At 47.7% G+C, this 21352-nt stretch overlaps 1 protein-coding gene across 1 annotated transcript in view; it reads right to left on the bottom strand.

Moving 5' to 3' along the window:
- Positions 1 to 21352, bottom strand: part of rmdn2 (regulator of microtubule dynamics 2) — a 47567-nt gene that overhangs the window by 15603 nt on the left and 10612 nt on the right. Inside the window, exons 3-5 of the mRNA XM_083658166.1 lie at positions 16069 to 16246; positions 15831 to 15933; positions 11934 to 11994 (exon numbers count right to left, since the gene is read on the bottom strand). Of these exons, the coding sequence (XP_083514292.1) occupies positions 11934 to 11994; positions 15831 to 15933; positions 16069 to 16246 (342 nt within the window). The remainder of the gene's footprint in view (positions 1 to 11933; positions 11995 to 15830; positions 15934 to 16068; positions 16247 to 21352) is intronic.

The following is a 21352-nucleotide window of genomic DNA, read 5'->3' as shown; positions in this document are numbered from 1 at the left end:
TGACGCCACTCTCTTACTAGAGGACACTAGACTAATCTAATATACATCTCCCACAATGCATCACAATGTGATGCATGTCCAAGTCAATAACACAGAAACGAGCTCAACCGCCTCCCATTTTCCTCCAGGAGTTACGCGCTAAGCAATCGATAATTCCTCCCTCTATTCCGGCATTCTGAAATATATTGTGTGATTAAAATGCAATAAATCTAATAAGAGTTCAGGTGAGGAGAGAGACCACAGTGGCATACCTGAAGGGAGTACTAATCACGGTAGAGATCAAGCATTGCACAGGTGAGGGCTGTGGGAGAGAGGATTGCTCAACATCTCGGCTACCGCAGGACATATTTTCCCCCAGAACCTCCGATTGGCTCCACCATTATTCAGCAGGTAGCGATTCTGGCAAGCGCTTAATGAGAAGTATGCGGACCCGGGAGTGCCGGTGGCAGAGGCTGATCAGTGTTGGGCAAGTTACTTTCAAAATGTAATATACTACATATTACTAGTTACTTTCATTTGAAAGTAATAAGTTACTTTACAATATTACTGTCTGTGTAGAGTAACTCGTTACTTATTACACTACTTTTGCATTACTTTTACCAAAACAACAGCAGCAGCAGAATGACATCGCCGCCCCGGGACCATCCTGAAAAATAATTTAAACCGTCTTGAAGTCAGTGTAAACAATCCAAAATTCTAAATGATATTCTTTTCCTTTGTTATTGTCATCTATAGTGGTTATTTGCGTAAAAACACACAGTTTCATTAGGAAATGATTGTATATTTATTTAAATATGTGCTTTGATTTTAAAAAGTTCAACTCAATTTGTAACTTGAGTTACTTGACAAAGTAACTGGTATAATATTACTGAAATCCTATAAGTAATAAGTTATATTACTGAGTTACAGCTAAAAGTAATATATTACATGTAATATGTTACTTTTGTAATGAGTTACCCCCAACACTGGTCCTTAATGCTGTATAATTGAACAATAAACGCAAAAGGAAAGATCGGGAATTTCTGCACGTGCTGCGTGAAAAAAAGAGCATGCGATGGACATTTCTTACGTAACGTTTATATATTTTCTTTGAGCAAAAAAGAGAGAGAGGGAGAGAGAGAGAGAGAGGTGAGGGTGGTGGAGAGAGGGAAGCAGTAGGGCTGTGCCGATTCACTTATCTCCCGATTCGATACTATCACGATACTTTGGTGCCGATTCGATATATATTGCGATTCACGATTATTGCGATTCTACGATTATTGCGATTCGATATTACGATTTATTGCGATTTTTGTTTATTTTTTTCTTTTATTTTTTCAGTTTGTTTGCTTTTTTACACTAGATTAGAACATGGGAAAAGTTGAATCATACACTAGAGACTGTATATTATATATCATGAGTAGGGCTGGGCGATATAGTTAAAAACAGGGGCGGACTGGGATCATAATTCAGGCCGGGCATTAGATACCAAGCAGGCCAGGCCGATATGGGCCAACGCGCGTGAAATTTGGGCCGTTTGAAGCCAGATTTGGGTCCAATTTTACAATGAGATGCACCCACTTTAACCCTGAAGTGTAATTATTACTTCAGACTAACTAATAAAGTAATAAAACCACTAGTAAACCAGTAGGCGGCGCCTGGCCTGCTGTTCAGTGAGTGGCCTGACTGCAAGCACCCAAAAAAAAAAAAAAAAAAAAAAAAAAAAAAAAAAAATTTTTTTTTTTTTTTAATTTGCGATTATCGATTCTGGAATAAAAGATCGATCCAAAAAATCGTGACATTAAAAATCGCGATACTTAGGTGAATCGATTTTTTCCCCCACCCCTAGGAAGCAGTGAGATGGAATAAAAGGGAGCGGGAGGGGAGATGAGATGTGGAGGTGTGGAGAGGTGTGTCTAGCCTCAGGGCCCAACGTGCCGTTGTTTAGCCTTTCCTTTCTTTTCCTCCTCTGTGTTGAAATAATATCTCTCTCCACTGTCTCCAGCAGCACGGAGGAGAGAGAGATCCAGGAGGAGGAGGAGGAGGAGAGGTGGGAGGAGAGAGAGATCCAGGAGGGGAGGAGGAGGAGAGGTGGGAGGAGAGAGAGATCCAGGAGGGGAGGAGGAGGAGAGGTGGGAGGAGAGAGAGATCCAGGAGGGGAGGAGGAGGAGAGGTGGGAGGAGAGAGAGATCCAGGAGGAGGAGGAGGAGAGGTGGGAGGAGAGAGAGATCCAGGAGGGGAGGAGGAGGAGAGGTGGGAGGGGAGAGAGATCCAGGAGGAGAGGTGGGAGGGGAGAGAGATCCAGGAGGGGAGGAGGAGGAGAGGTGGGAGGGGAGAGAGATCCAGGAGGAGGAGGAGGAGGAGAGGTGGGAGGAGAGAGAGATCCAGGAGGGGAGGAGGAGGAGAGGTGGGAGGGGAGAGAGATCCAGGAGGGGAGGAGGAGGAGAGGTGGGAGGGGAGAGAGATCCAGGAGGGGAGGAGGAGGAGAGGTGGGAGGAGAGAGAGATCCAGGAGGAGGAGGAGAGGTGGGAGGGGAGGGGAGGGAGATCCAGGAGGGGAGGAGGAGGAGAGGTGGGAGGGGAGAGAGATCCAGGAGGGGAGGAGGAGGAGAGGTGGGAGGGGAGAGAGATCCAGGAGGAGAGGTGGGAGGAGAGAGAGATCCAGGAGGGGAGGAGGAGGAGAGGTGGGAGGAGAGAGAGATCCAGGAGGAGGAGGAGGAGGAGAGGTGGGAGGAGAGAGAGATCCAGGAGGGGAGGAGGAGGAGAGGTGGGAGGAGAGAGAGATCCAGGAGGGGAGGAGGAGGAGAGGTGGGAGGGGAGAGAGATCCAGGAGGAGGAGGAGGAGAGGTGGGAGGGGAGAGAGATCCAGGAGGGGAGGAGGAGGAGAGGTGGGAGGGGAGAGAGATCCAGGAGGGGAGGAGGAGGAGAGGTGGGAGGGGAGAGAGATCCAGGAGGGGAGGAGGAGGAGAGGTGGGAGGGGAGAGAGATCCAGGAGGGGAGGAGGAGGAGAGGTGGGAGGGGAGAGAGATCCAGGAGGAGAGGTGGGAGGGGAGAGAGATCCAGGAGGGGAGGAGGAGGAGAGGTGGGAGGGGAGAGAGATCCAGGAGGAGGAGGAGGAGGAGAGGTGGGAGGAGAGAGAGATCCAGGAGGGGAGGAGGAGGAGAGGTGGGAGGGGAGAGAGATCCAGGAGGGGAGGAGGAGGAGAGGTGGGAGGGGAGAGAGATCCAGGAGGGGAGGAGGAGGAGAGGTGGGAGGAGAGAGAGATCCAGGAGGAGGAGGAGAGGTGGGAGGGGAGGGAGATCCAGGAGGGGAGGAGGAGGAGAGGTGGGAGGGGAGAGAGATCCAGGAGGGGAGGAGGAGGAGAGGTGGGAGGGGAGAGAGATCCAGGAGGAGAGGTGGGAGGAGAGAGAGATCCAGGAGGGGAGGAGGAGGAGAGGTGGGAGGAGAGAGAGATCCAGGAGGAGGAGGAGGAGGAGAGGTGGGAGGAGAGAGAGATCCAGGAGGGGAGGAGGAGGAGAGGTGGGAGGAGAGAGAGATCCAGGAGGGGAGGAGGAGGAGAGGTGGGAGGGGAGAGAGATCCAGGAGGAGGAGGAGGAGAGGTGGGAGGGGAGAGAGATCCAGGAGGGGAGGAGGAGGAGAGGTGGGAGGGGAGAGAGATCCAGGAGGAGGAGGAGGAGAGGTGGGAGGGGAGAGAGATCCAGGAGGGGAGGAGGAGAGGTGGGAGGAGAGAGAGATCCAGGAGGAGGGGAGGAGGAGAGGTGGGAGGGGAGAGAGATCCAGGAGGAGGAGGAGGAGAGGTGGGAGGGGAGAGAGATCCAGGAGGGGAGGAGGAGAGGTGGGAGGAGAGAGAGATCCAGGAGGAGGGGAGGAGGAGAGGTGGGAGGGGAGAGAGAGGAGGGGAGAGAGATCCAGGAGGGGAGAGGAGGAGAGGTGGGAGGGGAGAGAGATCCAGGAGGAGGAGAGGGAGAGAGATCCAGGAGGAGGAGGAGGAGAGGTGGGAGGAGAGAGAGATCCAGGAGGAGGAGGAGGAGGAGAGGTGGGAGGGGAGAGAGATCCAGGAGGAGGAGGAGGAGAGGTGGGAGGAGAGAGATCCAGGAGGGGAGGAGGAGGAGAGGTGGGAGGGGAGAGAGATCCAGGAGGGGAGGAGGAGGAGAGGTGGGAGGAGAGAGAGATCCAGGAGGGGAGGAGGAGGAGAGGTGGGAGGGGAGAGAGATCCAGGAGGAGGAGGAGGAGGAGGAGGTGGGAGGGGAGAGAGATCCAGGAGGGGAGGAGGAGGAGAGGTGGGAGGAGAGAGAGATCCAGGAGGGGAGGAGGAGGAGAGGTGGGAGGGGAGAGAGATCCAGGAGGAGGAGGAGGAGAGGTGGGAGGGGAGAGAGATCCAGGAGGGGAGGAGGAGGAGAGGTGGGAGGGGAGGGAGATCCAGGAGGGGAGGAGGAGGAGGAGAGGTGGGAGGAGAGAGATCCAGGAGGGGAGGAGGAGGAGAGAGAGATCCAGGAGGAGGAGGAGGAGAGGTGGGAGGGGAGGGAGATCCAGGAGGGGAGGAGGAGGAGGAGAGGTGGGAGGGGAGAGAGATCCAGGAGGGGAGGAGGAGGAGGAGAGGTGGGAGGAGAGAGAGATCCAGGAGGAGGAGGAGGAGAGAGAGATCCAGGAGGGGAGGAGGAGGAGAGGTGGGAGGAGAGAGAGATCCAGGAGGAGAGGAGGAGGAGAGGTGGGAGGGGAGAGAGATCCAGGAGGAGGAGGAGGAGAGGTGGGAGGAGAGAGAGATCCAGGAGGAGGAGGAGGAGGAGAGGTGGGAGGAGAGAGAGATCCAGGAGGAGGAGGAGGAGGAGAGGTGGGAGGAGAGAGAGATCCAGTAGGAGGGGGAGGAGGAGGAGAGGTGGGAGGGGAGAGAGATCCAGGAGGGGAGGAGGAGGAGAGGTGGGAGGGGAGAGAGATCCAGGAGGAGGGGGATGAGGAGAGGTGGGAGGGGAGAGAGATCCAGGAGGGGAGGAGGAGGAGAAGTGGGAGGGGAGAGAGATCCAGGAGAGGTGGGAGGGGAGAGAGATCCAGGAGGAGGAGGAGGAGGAGAGGTGGCAGGAGAGATCCAGGAGGGGAGGAGGAGGAGAGGTGGGAGGAGAGAGAGATCCAGGAGGGGAGGAGGAGGAGAGGTGGGAGGGGAGAGAGATCCAGGAGGAGGAGGAGGAGGAGAGGTGGGAGGAGAGAGAGATCCAGGAGGGAGGAGGAGGAGAGGTGGGAGGAGAGAGAGATCCAGGAGGAGGAGGAGGAGGAGGAGAGGTGGGAGGAGAGAGAGATCCAGGAGGGGAGGAGGAGGAGAGGTGGGAGGAGAGAGAGATCCAGGAGGAGGAGGAGGAGGAGGAGAGGTGGGAGGAGAGAGATCCAGGAGGGGAGGAGGAGGAGAGGTGGGAGGGGAGAGAGATCCAGGAGGAGGAGGAGGAGGAGGAGGTGGGAGGAGAGAGAGATCCAGGAGGAGGAGGAGGAGGAGAGGTGGGAGGAGAGAGAGATCCAGGACGAGGAGGAGGAGGAGAGGTGGGAGGGGAGGGGAGACAACACGTTTAATACGGGGGGGGGGGGGCAAGACGAGAGCCAGAGAGAGAGAGACAGAACATCATAATAAAGGTTAGTCGTGAAAATCCCCCACTCCACTGGGCAAAAACAAAAAGGGCCTAAGTGTCAGCGGCTTGGCGGAAACAGCAGATTGATGTCAGCCTTCAAATCCAAAACATAGAGAGCTCATTCAAAGACAGAGAGGAGGACCAGGCAGCGTTCCAGGCTCTAAAACCTGCACACACACAAACAGGAGGAGGAACTCGAGGAATTCCCGGACAACCTGTGTGACAGATCGTGCGTGGGAGTATGAGTGAAGTGCGCTGTTGTGCTTTGTCTTTGCGTGGGAGGAGGTGGATGGGGGATCTGTGTGAAAACCTTAAACTGCGTGTCAAGTGTTCCCACAGAGATGAACCATATTTAGCGCCTTTTCGACGGGGCAACGCTGCTGCTGCCGCAACGCAGTGTTTCCATAGCAGGAGGGGAACAGAGCACAATGTTGTCAGGGGCGACGCAAACTTGCACCGCAGCAACAAAGGCGTGTGTTGTGTTCCATTTTTAAGTTGTCGTTCCAGAGGTCAAAGTGCCCCTCTCTCCCACCCCCCCCCCCTCCCTCCTTTGAGAGGTCAGAGGTCAAACTGCCCCTCTCTCCAGCCTCCCGCCTCCCCCCCTCCTCTGACTGGCACTGCCACTGGCTCCCTGGTTAATCCACAGGCCTTTGTAGCATGGGAGGGGCCCTGTAGTCGGGGATTTACCGTACATGGGGCTGAATTCACATGGTGGGATCAATGAAAACCTACCTATAAACAAAGCCGGCGATACAAGAATGCGATCACGTCTCGCGGCCGCGGCCAGCCTGCTGAGATTATACAAATAGGCTTGACACTCGCAGTCACGTAAGCACCCCAACGCAACCCCCGTTCACGCATGTGTGTGCACGATTACACACACACACACACACACACACACACACACACACACACAAAACACACGTTATAATGTATACTACTTGCATTCCACATCAGCTATTTTTTTGTTACAATGTCACAATTTCACTTGGATTTTTTGTTGTGTGGTTTACTAGAAAGCTCCATAGCTATGTACTGGAGAGAGCTTTTGAAGAATGGCATCTGAGAATGCAGAGAGGTGCAGGTGTCTAGGCAGACATGCAGGAGTTCAAAAGTTGGGGGCGGGGTGGGGGTGGGTAGTGTGGAGTGCCATGGACAGACTGATAGCATCCAACTCAACGGCGCTCTTTGATGGAGCCAAGTGCCGCCCTACACACGCGACTTCAAAAGAGTCCTCATCCGCCTCTCCTGGGAAAAGTAGCGAGCTGTGCCTTTGTGCATGACATTGAGTGGGGGAAGTATGCGTAAACACTTGGAAAGTGATCACTGTTAGATGTGCGTCACATTCATTTACCCACTTGCGGGCATCCGGCTAGTGTAGCGGGAGATTCCCTGCCTACCAAACACGAGGGTCGCAGGGTCGCAGGGTCGCGGCCCCCGTTTACCTCCGGCTTGGTCGGGCGTCCGTACAGGCACGATTGGCTGTGTCTGCGGGGGGGGGGGGGGGGGGCGGATTGAGGGTATGTGTCCTGGTCGCTGCACTAGCGCCTCCTCTGGTCGGTCCGGGCGCCTGTGCGCGGGCGGAAGAGAACTGGTGGGAATAGCGGGATCCTCCCACGTGCTACGTCCTGCCGGTGAAGCTCCCCGCTGTCAGGTGAAAAGAAGCGGCTGGCAACTGCCCATGTGTCGGAGGAAGCATGATGCTAGTCTACAGCACTCCCCAGATCGGCAGAGGGGGTGGAGCAGCGACCAGGGCACCAGGGGGAAATTGGCCAAGTACAATTGGGGAGAAATAATAATAATAATAATAATAATTATTATTATTATTATTATTAATAATAATAATAAAAAATAAAAAATAACTCTCCACAAGCAGTTTCTGTGGCAGAGCAGAAACTGACTGGCAGTGCATCTAAACAACATCTGCCAAACTTGTGACGAGCTCAGCAACATTCAGGAAAACAGGTGACAAGTTCTCTCACGACAGCGCCGCGGTACAGTAAATAAACAGTTACCTCAAACACAAACTGCCTTGCAACAGCGCCTGGCACGGCCCCCAGTCTCCATCTCCTCCCTTCTCCAAGTGCGCCTTTATCCACTTTGCCCCGTCCGTTCACCTCAGACAGCGTTTCTGATCACTTTAAGGATCTTACAAATTCCATTAGTGGATATATTAGGATCAAGCATTAAGCTTGTTTTAAGCGGTTACTCTTAATTAACTAAACAAACATGGCGTTCTCTTTCACTTGACGTCTCGAGTGCTGCGGTATGTGCATGAGCTGATGCTAATTATTTCCTACTGAGCAGAGCAAACTCTGGGACTGGTTTTCCAGAGGTCTCCACACCTGGGGAAGGATAGTAAGCACATGTTGGAGACCAATTATACATGACACTCACTTAGGGAATGTATGTAGTGAATGGTAACAAATACGTACACTAGGGCACTAGGGAAAGTATGAGCTTATAAAACTTGCTTTGCACCGTTTAGATATGCTGTATACAGGTCCAATGCATATACACCAAATAAATAAATACGGTAACTAAATAACTAAATAAATAAATAAATACTAGGGATGCACGATATATCGGCATTCATATTGGTATCGGCCGATGTTAAGTCATTTTTTAACTCATCGGTCCGATGTTGCAATGTTAATACGGTATCAGCCAAAATCTTCGCATTGAGAGGAAACAATGCAGTAAATCTATGATTTATGGGCTTTTCCAAATGTTTTTTGGAAATAAAGAAATCCATTACTTTTTCAAATTCACACTGTGTTTACATGTGTTTTTCAGCCTGTGCACTATTTGATTATCATACAAATGTGTTTTTATAGCGATCATATCAACATCGGTAAATATCGTTATCGGCCATAAGAGCAATGTTAATATCGGTTATCGGTATCGGCAAAAAAAAAAATCATATCGGTGCATCTAGAGAAATTCACCAACTGCCATAGCTAAGATTTGAACGTAAGTTACTGCGACAAAAATCAAAAGGGAATGTAATAAAGAGGGAATGAGAGCGTTTTATTAGTGAGCTGGAGCCGACGCAGAGTCAGCTGGTTGTTTTCAAACTGCAGGGGCAATCTCAGACCTTAATCTGCCGCAATCTTCATCAGCTCTCCTCCTGCAGCCACGGACTGCGTGTGTGTATGATCTGACTGCGTATGTGTGTGTGTGTGTGTATGATCTGACTGCGTGTGTGTGTGTGTGTGTGTGTGTGTGTGTGTGTGTGTGTGTATGATCTGCAGTCAAGTTTTGACATGAGCAGTGTTTCAGATGAGGAATGCAGCACCGGGGCCTGCACACATGCAAACAGGATCCATGCCATCACCAGGCCCACTCTGCACAACTAATTAAAAGCAAGGGGATTTTTCCCTGAGTCACCAAGCAACCGAGGAGGTATGTTTTTTTTTTTTTTTTTCATCAAAAGAGCCAAACGAGCGGGAGACTCCTGTCTTAGAATCACCTACAGCTGCAAAATTCCCCTGAAATAATTGCTATCCTCTTGCCCACTCTGAGGGAGAATTATGTAATGTCCACCGGTATCACACAGAGGCAGCAGATCAGTCTTTAAAGATCTTTTCTGAGGGAACAGCACAGATCATAGGAAAGAATGACAAGCTGGATATGAGAGAAATAGATCAAACAAAGGCAAGGGCGCAGTTGCACAAAGCACCTTAGGTTAAGATTTCCCTTAGGGTCAGAGTTAAGGTGTTAATAGAATCGGCTGCACAAAACACCCTTAAATCTTCTCCATAAGGTTAAACATTTTAAGGAAAACCTAAGCACAAGATTTAAGGGTGTTTTGTGCAGCCGATTCTATTTTAGGGACACTTTAACTCTGACCCTAAGGGAAATCTTAACCTAAGGTGCTTTCATCTTCTTTCATCATCTAACTCTGAATGAACTAATAATTTGGCCAATTGTATGTAACATACCAAATAAAAGCAAACGGCAATGTCTAAGAATGCAACGCCATGTAACTGGCTCGTTAAGTCTCGCATTCCAGGGAATTACGTTAACATCTGTGGCTCGAGCGCTCAGAGGAGAGAAAACTATCTGAAGCTTTCTTTGTTGGAGTCCAGGTATGTTTTACAAGAAAGTGCTCGTCATTGTCGACGATAACGTTATCTGACCTGACCAGTGGATACTCGCTTGCTTGCTGTGTACCGAGCTCAAAGTAGTAGGCTACGTTCTTTATTTTACCCCCTGCACTGTCCGCGACAAAAACAACTCTCTTATTTTGCGCCGTGACCGCCGGAAGTGTTAACAGGACCCGGAAGAATTTGGCCCACTGTAAGGTGTGAACATGAGGTGAATATGCCACGGCCCCGCAGAGTCACCGGGATGAATCCGAGCACTAAATCTGTACGACTGATGCTGTGGAGCAACCGCCAACGTAGAGCGACAGCAACTGCAACAACAGAGGACAATTAATCACATGTGTAGCCATCAGGCTATCTGAGTGAGCCCAGGCTATGTTTACATTCCTGGAACTGGAAGGGATGTGATGTGATGCTATCAGGTGGACAAGCCGTGTGGGAGGAGGGGGGGTGCAGGAAGGAGATGCTGGGAGACCAGCTACTGTTATCTCCCAAACATGTACTGTATGTCTGCACAGCATACAGCTAGGTTACGCTGCACAATGTTCCACTCATTCACTTGCCAGGGTTTTTTTTAGGTTTCTTTGCATCGCACAACCACAGGTTTTTAACCTAATTTGCTTCCGTATCGTGTTTCATTTATACATTTTACCGGAGACGATGCACATTAATCAACGTTTCAGTTTCCACATCAATGTAGATGTGCCAGAGTTAGCAAATGAGCTAATTTTCTGTCTGTAGTCCCTGGGCAGGTTATTACAAATGAGTGGCCTCGAGCGCGAGCTAACATGCACACATCACAAAACACTCTCTTCTCCCCCTGCGGTGCTAACAATCAAAAGAGAGGGGCGGCTTAGCCTAACCCAGGCTTTTTCCAGAGGCTCCTTTTGATTCACGGTGAATTTGCTGAACTGCTTGAAGAAAGGAAGAGTCACAGATCTCCAGGGACAGCTGCTCCAGGCCCAGACGTCACTCAAAACTAGAGGCCTCCCCAAAACCCAAAACCTAGCTTTAGCATTTACACACACAAAACCCTAGCTTTAGCATTTACACACACAAAAAGAGATGGCTGGATATTATAAGAATTCAACCATCAGGAGTAATTCACATAAGGTAAGTGGGCCCACTCAATAAAGACATGGCATGAACCCATAACTGTGTCACCAAGAGTTTTTTCCCCCAACAATCTCTGCAATTGTGGAAAAATAAAGCAATAAAGCAATTCAAAGGAATGGCTTCAGCGCCTTTGCTATGGATTCAATCAGATGTTTCTTGTGCATTTGGCCTTTTATATCTATTGAACTATTGTTTATGTTATAACCAGTGGGCTAGCTCCTAGCTCCGTTTGTGAAGCCAATGCAGAAGTAACTTAAAGCTGCATTCTTTCGAATAGCCTGCAGGGGGCGACTCAACTGGCTGCAAAAAGAAGTCCCGTTACATGGAAGTGAATGGGAAAATGGCTGTACTTCTCACTTGATTTAGAGCTTCAATAAACACTCTCCTAATGAGTTTATGCCTCAATCCCTAGTTTCAAGTCTTCTTCGATACAGCATGATGTTCAAATGATGGTCCCCTTTTGAGTCAAACAGACAATAGAAAAGACTATGTTTTGGGGCATGATTGACAGGTCGCCTGTCCAGTGATCACGCAGCTCGCCGATCCCGGGCCAATGGGAGGGCCGTGCTGCGGCCTGCTATTAGTTCCAAATAACTAGTGTCCTCTAGTAAGAGAGTGGCGTCAGCGGAGGACCAAAATGCGAGACTCATTAGCCAATGAACAGCCAGGAATGGGTCTCGCGCTACTTTTGCATGCTAAAATAAAGCTGATAATGTACAATTTGATTCAAGGGGGAAAAAACCCTTTCAGGGTACAACACAAACTGTCTATTTTGCTGCAACTCAACAGTGCTGCTTTTCTTACTCAAGAGTTCCACTTTCTACTTCCTGGGAAAAAAATGGTCCATTGGAGTGAACGGAGATGTCGGAACTCTTCTATTATACGGCTCTGCAAATAACCATGACGGCGATAATGAAAATGCCAACCTCAAGGCTTTGAAAAACCAATGGGTGAGATCACGGTAGCTACGTCCATATATTTATACGGACTATGGTTAGGACTGCATAATCATACCGTAGTAGTAGTTCACAGGTTTTGGTGGAGGTGGTGCACCAGCAGGAACACAGACTAGGTTGTAAATTGAGGGAGGACGAATGAATGGAAGAAGGTATACCTACCACTGATGACTGTCGGCACACGAAGGGTTCAGCGTGACAGCCTCCTCTCCAACCTGCTTCCCTGAGGGGAAGAAAATGACAAGAAGATGATGCCCACACTGAAACACAAACTCAAACGCACACACACACACACACACACACACACAATCCATCCAGGACATTCCTGGTTCACATGACAAAAGAAGAGTATACAATTCGCAGAATCAAGGGGGGCGAGTTGACTAGAGACGACATAACAACAGCGATATAAATCAAGAAACGCCACTAGGCACTGGATTACCGCAATAAAAACAAAAAAGTGATATGAAATGCAATCCAGGAAGCGCTTGGTTTTAAATCCTTCAACACTCACAGTGGCGACTGTCTCTTTCCACTTCGCTCTATTAATACCCGAATGAATGTTGAATATGATGCCCTGTTACTTTAAATAACCAGGTCTATAACCCTGTCAAAACCCTCTGACAATGCTGCTATCTGTGCGGAAAGCACCTGGCCAGCGCTGATTAGAGGCACATTAATGAGGAAGGGATTACAGAGAGAAACGGGTCAATCCAGTCTGAACCTCAGTGGGATCACACAGCAGGCCTCTGTTTAAGAAAGAAAAAATACACTATGATCTACTAGGTGCTGCTGGAGTGTAACACAAGACAAGCACAGTTAAGTTAGTGTACTCTGCTTTTAGAGAGAGAGGTGTGAAAGCCAGAAAGGATTATGAAAAAAACTAGAAATAACCGCCTCGCGGCTGTATGCCTCCGCCGACAAGTCAAGTAGCCAAGTCGATATCCATGTCTGTCCCGACAATCACTTCAATACCTTGAAGCCCCACGGCGCACTGGTGTGGCCATTCAGCCTTATGGCACTGTAGGCAATGTGGCAACATGGCTAATCATTTTCAACATGGGGAAAATGCCCCTACCCTTACCTGTACCATAGCCCTAAACCACCCACATCCCGCTAGCCACCCCTCCCTACCCACCCCCTCGAACCACGACTCTCTATGACCTTCATAATCCCTAGCTATGGCCCCTTTGCCCTAGCCCCACCTCTTCCCTCGCCACACCCCTCCCACCACCCACAGCCCCATAGCCACTCCCCCTACCCACCCCTCAAACCCCAACTCTCTACGCCGTTCCTAGTGTCCTCTAGAGAGAGTGACGTCAGCGGAGGTCCAAAATGCGAGACTCATTAGCCAATGAACAGCCAGGAATGGGTCTCGCGCTACTTTTGCATGCTAAAATAAAGCTGATAATGTACAATTTGATTCAAGGGGGGAAAAAACCCTTTCAGAGTATAACATAAACTGTCTATTTTGCTGCAACTCGACAGTGCTGCTTAATCCAGGACCTTACTTCCCTCTTGAGTAGGGATGCACGATATATCAGCAATCATATCGGTATCGGCCGATGTTAGTCATTTTTTAACATATCGGTCATATCGGTATCGGTCAGATGTTGCAATGTTAATATCGGTTATCATTATCAGCCAAATTCTTCACATTGATATGAAATAATGCAGTAAATCTATGATTTATGGGCTTTTCCAAAGGCTTTGCAAATAAAGAAATGCATAACTTTTTCAAATTCAGTGTTAACATGTGTTTTTCAGTATGTACAAAATGTGATGATCATAAAAATGTGGTTTTATACAGATCATATCGACATCGGTAAATATCGGTTATCGGCCATAACAGCAATGTTAATATCGGTTATCGGCATCAGCCAAAATTTTCATATCGGTGCATCCCTACTCTTGAGAGTAAAAAACTGGTCCATTGGAGTGAATGGAGATGTCGGGACTCTTGTATCTACACGGCTCTGGCCGTTCCTATCCCTAGGCACGGTAGCCCTGCCCCTTACTGTTCACGCCCCCCTCCCACCACCCACATCCCCCTAGCCACTCCCCCAACACACCCCTCGAATCCCGACTTCCTACAACCTTCCTATCACTAGCTACCACCCCTTTTCCCCAGCCCTACCCCCCCCTCCTTGACCCCCCCCAACCCACCCCACCCCCTCCCACATTTGAATGCAAATAAAACGAAAATATCCTCCTTTCAGTTCATCATCACTGGCCCATCACAGGCTGTTAACCACAGACACTTCATTTAGAAGTTTGGTCAAAGCTGCCAAATATTGTTTCTGCCAATTCTCTGTTGGCCCAGAACTGGAACCACCTGACTCAGGTCATTACGGGAATAAAGACTGATGCGGACTTGGGCTTTCCAGACGTCAATCGACACTTGATTCAGTACTGGGTTCAGCCAGCACCACTAAAGAGTTCTCTGTGCTTCAGTACGCCAGCACTACTAAAGAGTTCTCTGATCTTCAGGGTTCAGCCAGCACTACTAAAGAGTTCTCTGATCTTCAGTACGCCAGCACTACTAAAGAGTTCTCTGATCTTCAGGGTTCAGCCAGCACTACTAAAGAGTTCTCTGATCTTCAGTACGCCAGCACTACTAAAGAGTTCTCTGATCTTCAGGGTTCAGCCAGCACTACTAAAGAGTTCTCTGATCTTCAGTACGCCAGCACTACTAAAGAGTTCTCTGATCTTCAGGGTTCAGCCAGCACTACTAAAGAGTTCTCTGATCTTCAGGGTTCAGCCAGCACTACTAAAGAGTTCTCTGATCTTCAGTACGCCAGCACTACTAAAGAGTTCTCTGATCTTCAGGGTTCAGCCAGCACTACTAAAGAGTTCTCTGATCTTCAGGGTTCAGCCAGCACTACTAAAGAGTTCTCTGATCTTCAGTACGCCAGCACTACTAAAGAGTTCTCTGATCTTCAGGGTTCAGCCAGCACTACTAAAGAGTTCTCTGATCTTCAGGGTTCAGCCAGCACTACTAAAGAGTTCTCTGATCTTCAGTACGCCAGCACTACTAAAGAGTTATCTGATCTTCAGGGTTCAGCCAGCACTACTAAAGAGTTCTCTGATCTTCAGTACGCCAGCACTACTAAAGAGTTCTCTGATCTTCAGGGTTCAGCCAGCACTACTAAAGAGTTCTCTGATCTTCAGGGTTCAGCCAGCACTACTAAAGAGTTCTCTGATCTTCAGTACGCCAGCACTACTAAAGAGTTCTCTGATCTTCAGGGTTCAGCCAGCACTACTAAAGAGTTCTCTGATCTTCAGGGTTCAGCCAGCACTACTAAAGAGTTCTCTGATCTTCAGGGTTCAGCCAGCACCACTAAAGAGTTCTCTGATCTTCAGGGTTCAGCCAGCACCACTAAAGAGTTCTCTGATCTTCAGGGTTCAGCCAGCACCACTAAAGAGTTCTCTGATCTTCAGGGTTCAGCCAGCACTACTAAAGAGTTATCTGATCTTCAGGGTTCAGCCAGCACCACTAAAGAGTTCTCTGATCTTCAGGGTTCAGCCAGCACCACTAAAGAGTTCTCTGATCTTCAGGGTTCAGCCAGCACCACTAAAGAGTTCTCTGATCTTCAGGGTTCAGCCAGCACCACTAAAGAGTTCTCTGATCTTCAGGGTTCAGCCAGCACCACTAAAGAGTTCTCTGATCTTCAGGGTTCAGCCAGCACCACTAAAGAGTTCTCTGATCTTCAGGGTTCAGCCAGCACCACTAAAGAGTTCTCTGATCTTCAGGGTTCAGCCAGCACCACTAAAGAGTTCTCTGATCTTCAGGGTTCAGCCAGCACCACTAAAGAGTTCTCTGATCTTCAGGGTTCAGCCAGCACCACTAAAGAGTTCTCTGATCTTCAGGGTTCAGCCAGCACCACTAAAGAGTTCTCTGATCTTCAGGGTTCAGCCAGCACCACTAAAGAGTTCTCTGATCTTCAGGGTTCAGCCAGCATCACAGCTGTATGACCTGACATCACCTGGCACCCAGCGAGAAGCATGGTTAAATGAGGTCTACAACAAGGTTTAACAGAGACAATTATGATAGATTACCAGTCTCAGCGTTGGTCTTCTTCTCCTCCAGGCTGGAGCTGACGTCATGAACATCACAGTAAGCCCGGGTTAATCGCCATAGAAATGTAGAGTTCTGTCCAAACTATGATAAAAGATAGATAGTTGATCAAGGTGGTTAGACATATACGATTTTGTAATTAGCTTCAGGGTAATGGACAATAATACTAATGGAGACTAAGCTAATCCATGAAGGTGGTTCACACCCAATTCAACGCACCTCCTCTCTCTTCTCCAGCAGGGTGCTGAGGCTTTCTCTCTTGTCGGTTTCAGTGCCGTGACGCAAAGTATCAACCGTCTCAAGGAGGACGGTTAGCCGGTCCACAGTCTCTTCCTCCCCCCTCTGACCTGCGTCTCTTGGCTCTTCTTCCTCAGAGTCTGTCAGTGCGGTTATATACCTGAAAACACAAACACGAGGGGCTATTGGTTAGCAAAAGCCAAAGCAAAGCCTCAGTTCGCTCTCAGCATAGGATTTATTTGGATTGGATATGCAATTTAAGTTTACAGATGCTGGAAGAAGATCAACAGAATACTTGGGTGGTTCAGATAAACAAGCGTGTGATTGTCTCCAGTCTGCCGTCAGCAGAGATGTACAACTTGGCCTTGGGGAGCATCAGTAAACAGATTCTCCTGGATTGCGAGAAGAACATGGACGGTCTCCCAGTAACTGAAGGTACAACCATCTTCTGCTTGTGAGGCGGAAAGAAAACATCTCAGCCGAGGAATGTCTCTGATGGTGACTAGGATCAATTAAAATCAAGTCTTAACGAGTATTTTTAAAGGCCCTTTGTCTGCTAGATGTCGATGATAATGGATCAAAATTCACTGCATGTTTACACGCAAACGGCTACAGGTTTGTTTACACAAGTGGGTGACTTAATTGTTTATAAATACTGCCTGTTAAGAAACTCCTGACGTCTTTAACATGGATACCTGAAGGCTTTTCCACGGAACACAGGGAGACTTGTTTGTCGGAGTGAGGCACGCAACACTTGCATTAGACCTTTTATGGTCCCCCCTTTCAACTACTGTAAGTAACACCAAACACCCTAAGCTAACACTTAAGAAGGAGCCGTAAAAAAAACAACTATATTAATGGCATAGGTAGAAATGAAAGACGTAGAGGAGGGTGAAAATATGAAAAGCCTCCATTAAGTTTTGGCAGCAGCCGCATGTGCGTCATTGGCGGTTAAGGGCATATTTTGGTGTGTGCAAGCCCCTGGTTCTGGTGGGATGTGTCAGAGCGGGCAACAGACAGAAAACACTATGGACCCCAACAGGTGCCTCGCGCCGCAGGCTCCGTCCAGACTCCGCCCCCTCGACACACACCTTCAGCCCAGAGTGCTGTGATTACAGGAGTAACAGGAGGGCATGTGAGCAGCAGGGATGTGCTCCAGTCGAGAGAGAAAATAAGAACTGCTAAGAAAAATGCAACATGGCCGACGCACTGCAACGGCAACGCGAGATGGAGGAATTTGTGTTTGACCAACCACAACCCTCATCTGGTAAAAAATAGGGAAGAAAAAAGATGAAAAACAGTAGAATAAGTTGTCGAGAAGCAAAGGTAAAGATTTTAAGCATCAAAGCAATACGGTAAAAGTCATTGCTACAGGCCTATCCTTTCCCTTCATTTTGAAAGCCGACTGAAGTGAGTTTGGTGGAGGCACACCCAGTAGTAGAAAGGCGTTGTGTGGAGATTACAGCTGTCAATCCCTCCTCTCGTGTGTGTGTGTGTGTGTGTGTGTGTGTGTGTGTGTGTGTGTGTGTGTGTGTGCGTGTGCGTGCGTGTGTGTGGCCGGCAGGCCTGGCCTGGCCTGTTAGCTCACACACTCCCCCTGCTTGTTGTTTTCAAGTCCGTTTTCGTGGAAGGAAGAGTCAACACAGAGGCAAACTCACACAGATACACAGGGAGCACAGCACTGTGTGGCTCTGAGCCATCAGACTGAACCTCCTCCACATCCAATTATGGCTCGGTAAGAAAGGGGACTATCAATCTAACCCTAATCCATAAAAGGAATTTGACTTGGATTATTTTTTATCTTGCTGGTCATCAGTTTTCATACTACCCACTTTTTTGGGGGGATAGTACAGCAAAGCCCTTGTTATGATCCCAGGTTGATAATCCCCCTCTCCACGCAGTGACCCCAAAGTAAACCCTCAAACCTGCAGGCAGGGCTCAAAGCATGTTGGCCAACGCAACCCCAGCTTAGCCATCTGAATGGCTGCGCTTTTCTATGAGTAACGGCCATTTATATGTTGTCGTCTGGCTCTTTGTCTGTCTGCAGCACATTCTGCAGAGCACTGTCTACAGCCCGACCGATATATCGGTCCACCGATATTATCTGCCGATATTGGCCGCTAACCGATATATCGGCCGATATGTTGGCCGATATGCCGATATTTTTTTTATTTTGTATTTTTTAAGTTATAGACAGCATGTTGTGTATATTTGATCTTTTTTCTTAACTCAAGTTATATTTTATATTTGTTCTATTTGTGTTTTTGTATTTCTAGTTATTTATAATTATTAAATTCCCAGTTCAGTTCACTGTTTCATTGCAGTGATGTCATTTTGGACAAGAAAGTTTATTGATAAGCTGTAAAATATCCTCCCTACATTACATATCTCAAGTCATGTCAAGTCATATCTTTGTCAAGTGTTTGATATTTGAGGGATCATTGCAAAAACATTGTGTAATATAATGTGTATTATATAATGTAAGAATATCGGCCGATATATCGATATCGGAATTTTTTTACTCCCTAATATCGGTATCGGCCTCCAAAATCCAGTATCGGTCGGGCTCTAGCACTGTCTCTCTTGCACAGGGAAGGCCCGGCCTTTGGGCTAACTAACTACGGCAGCAACATTGTCATGTTATTCGAGTTCCGTCATTCATTCATTTGCTAATTCATTCATTTGTGTGTCCTTTCATTCATTCAGCAGTTCTGTTCTCTCTCTCGCGCTCTCCCTCCCTGTGGTTATTTACTCAATGGAGCTGGTGAGAGAGAGACAGCATAGGACTGAGTGATCAGCGCATTCCTGTCACGCCATTCCACGGCTTATGACTCACTTGAGTTCAGTTGAAAGAGGGGGGGGGGGGGGGGGGGGGGGGCTAAGGTTCTATTTGTATTAGTGTGTACTGTATATATGTATTTATGTATGATCATCATCATCCTTCAAATGTACACAGCTCTGAAAGGAACAAACAAGTCTAAGTCCAAGCTTAGCACTCCCAGTTCCACATTGTGACTCAGACCATATATCACCAGGCCATCAAATGTCTACAATACAAAAGGAAAAGTTGCAATGCCATTATTATCTGCAGGGAAATTCAGTCTGCAAGGCCAGTACAGAAAAATACATACATATTCTCATGCATAGTCATTTTTTGCATGCATGTTATTTATGTTTATGTGTTTAATCTGTTGCTGTGAGACAAATTGCCCCTTGGGGAATAATAAAGATTTCTCTACTCTACCGTGTAACCAAGGGCAACATACAGGCTAATCTAGAAAATAAGGACTATTATTATATAGTTATTATACAATTGAGATATGAACAGGCAAGCAGCTGGCAACTTGGCATCCGCAGTAGAGGTGCTCATGTACTCTCCCCTCCTACAATTAATCCCTGCATTCAGTGTTGACAGCTCTTCCAAGGAAAGTAGCTACTGGTTCGTCGAAAGTCACTAGACGTTGCCAGATGACATCAGTGTTGGGGTAACTCATTACAAAAGTAACATATTACATGTACGGTAATATATTTTAGCAGTAACTCAGTAATATAACTTACTTATAGGATTTCAGTAATATTATACCAGTTACTTTGTCAAGTAACTCGAGTTACAAATTGACTAGTTTTTTTTTAAATCAAAGCACGTATTTAAATTTGAATATACAATCATTTCCTAATGAAACTGTCTGTTTTTATGCAAATAACCAGTACAGATGACAATAACAAAGGAAAAGAATAACATTTAGAATTTTGGATTGTTTACACTGACTTCAATGCGGTTGACATTATTTTTCGGGATGGTTCCGGGGCGGCGATGTCATTCTGCTGCTGATGTTGTTTTGGTGAAAGTAATGCAAACGTAGTGTAATAAGTAACGAGTTACTCTACACAGACAGTAATATTGTAAAGTAACTTATTACTTTCAAAAGAAAGTACCTAGTAGTATGTAGTATATTACATTTTGAAAGTAGCTTGCCCAACACTGGATGACATCACATGATAATTTGCATATAAATAAGGTTGCACTTGCTATGCACATCGCAGCATAGTCCGTTTTACTGTGAGTGCTAACTTTGTCCACCCGGGCCATGTTCGGCTTCTACGCCGGTAGCAATTTACAAGTGGAGCTTATTGTACAGTCCCTGCTCTCAGTGGAGGTGATCCTCAGATCAGACGTCATCTGGATCAGACCAGCAAGGAGAGAAAACTGCTATCAGCTGTGCCAATTTATTCAACACTGCTAACATTGCTAGTTCCCATGGTCAGAAAAAGTCCCCAGATTTGTTGCTAGTCACTTTTGAGAAATAAAGCTGCCAGTCGCAAAACACTGCCCACATTAGAGAAGACTAGTTGTAAGAAGTTGTAAAAAGTAAATTACTGGCTCTAAAGTATACTTGAGTAAAGAGTAGTAGTACAGTTTAAAATAATGAACGTGTAAAAATTACTCATGTTTGTTACTTGTTAGCGCGTTGCTAGCTACCCACCCACATAGAAAATATTGCTATTAGTCAAGTCAGTTAATGCTCAAGGAGAGGTCAGTGCAGAGAATATGGTGCTGGGTTATCTGCAGAGTTCGTCCGATCGACGTCACACTTGGCAAGTGTGTTGCTGGGAACCCGAGGAAGTGCAGTGACGGATTTGGTGCAATTTGAACATGTGCATATAAACTTTGACAGTACCTGCCACCCAAAAGCGATGGGGGCGATGTACTCAGTAGTAGTAGCAGTGTATATGGTTTGGCAGAGGCATATTTTGACTTGTGGTATATTGGACTGACCTGGCAACCCTGAGCAGCGGGGCGAACACGCACTGCACTAGTCCTAATTCTGGGTAAAAGGTCAAGGCTGAAGGTCGATAGTGTGTTTTCTATTCTTTTGACTTGATGAGGAGGAAAGAGGAAACGGCCCAATCCTTCTGACAATATACTCAGTGCAGATTTAAGTAATCCCTTGATTGATACTGATCGCCTTTCACACCTTTGAGCCACTAGATCACTTTACATCTAACTCTGAGGACAAACATTCTAAATAAGATCAATTATTAACTAACAAACATTGTTAGGGATGTTCATTTTGAAAAATTTCCATAATCGAAAATCGGGAAAATTAACGATCAATTATCGATTATCGATCATATTAACACATTAAGTGCCAGAGACGACCTAACTCGTCTTACATAATCCAGCGCTTAAGTGCCAAGGACGACCTAACTCGTCTTACATGTTTTTTTGACGGTGGGACATCAATCAACCCCTTTTACATCTTCG

The sequence above is a fragment of the Poromitra crassiceps genome, assembly GCF_964638095.1.
Source record: "Poromitra crassiceps genome assembly, chromosome: 22".
Taxonomy (NCBI): domain Eukaryota; kingdom Metazoa; phylum Chordata; class Actinopteri; order Beryciformes; family Melamphaidae; genus Poromitra; species Poromitra crassiceps.
This window is presented reverse-complemented; position numbering and strand designations above follow the sequence as displayed.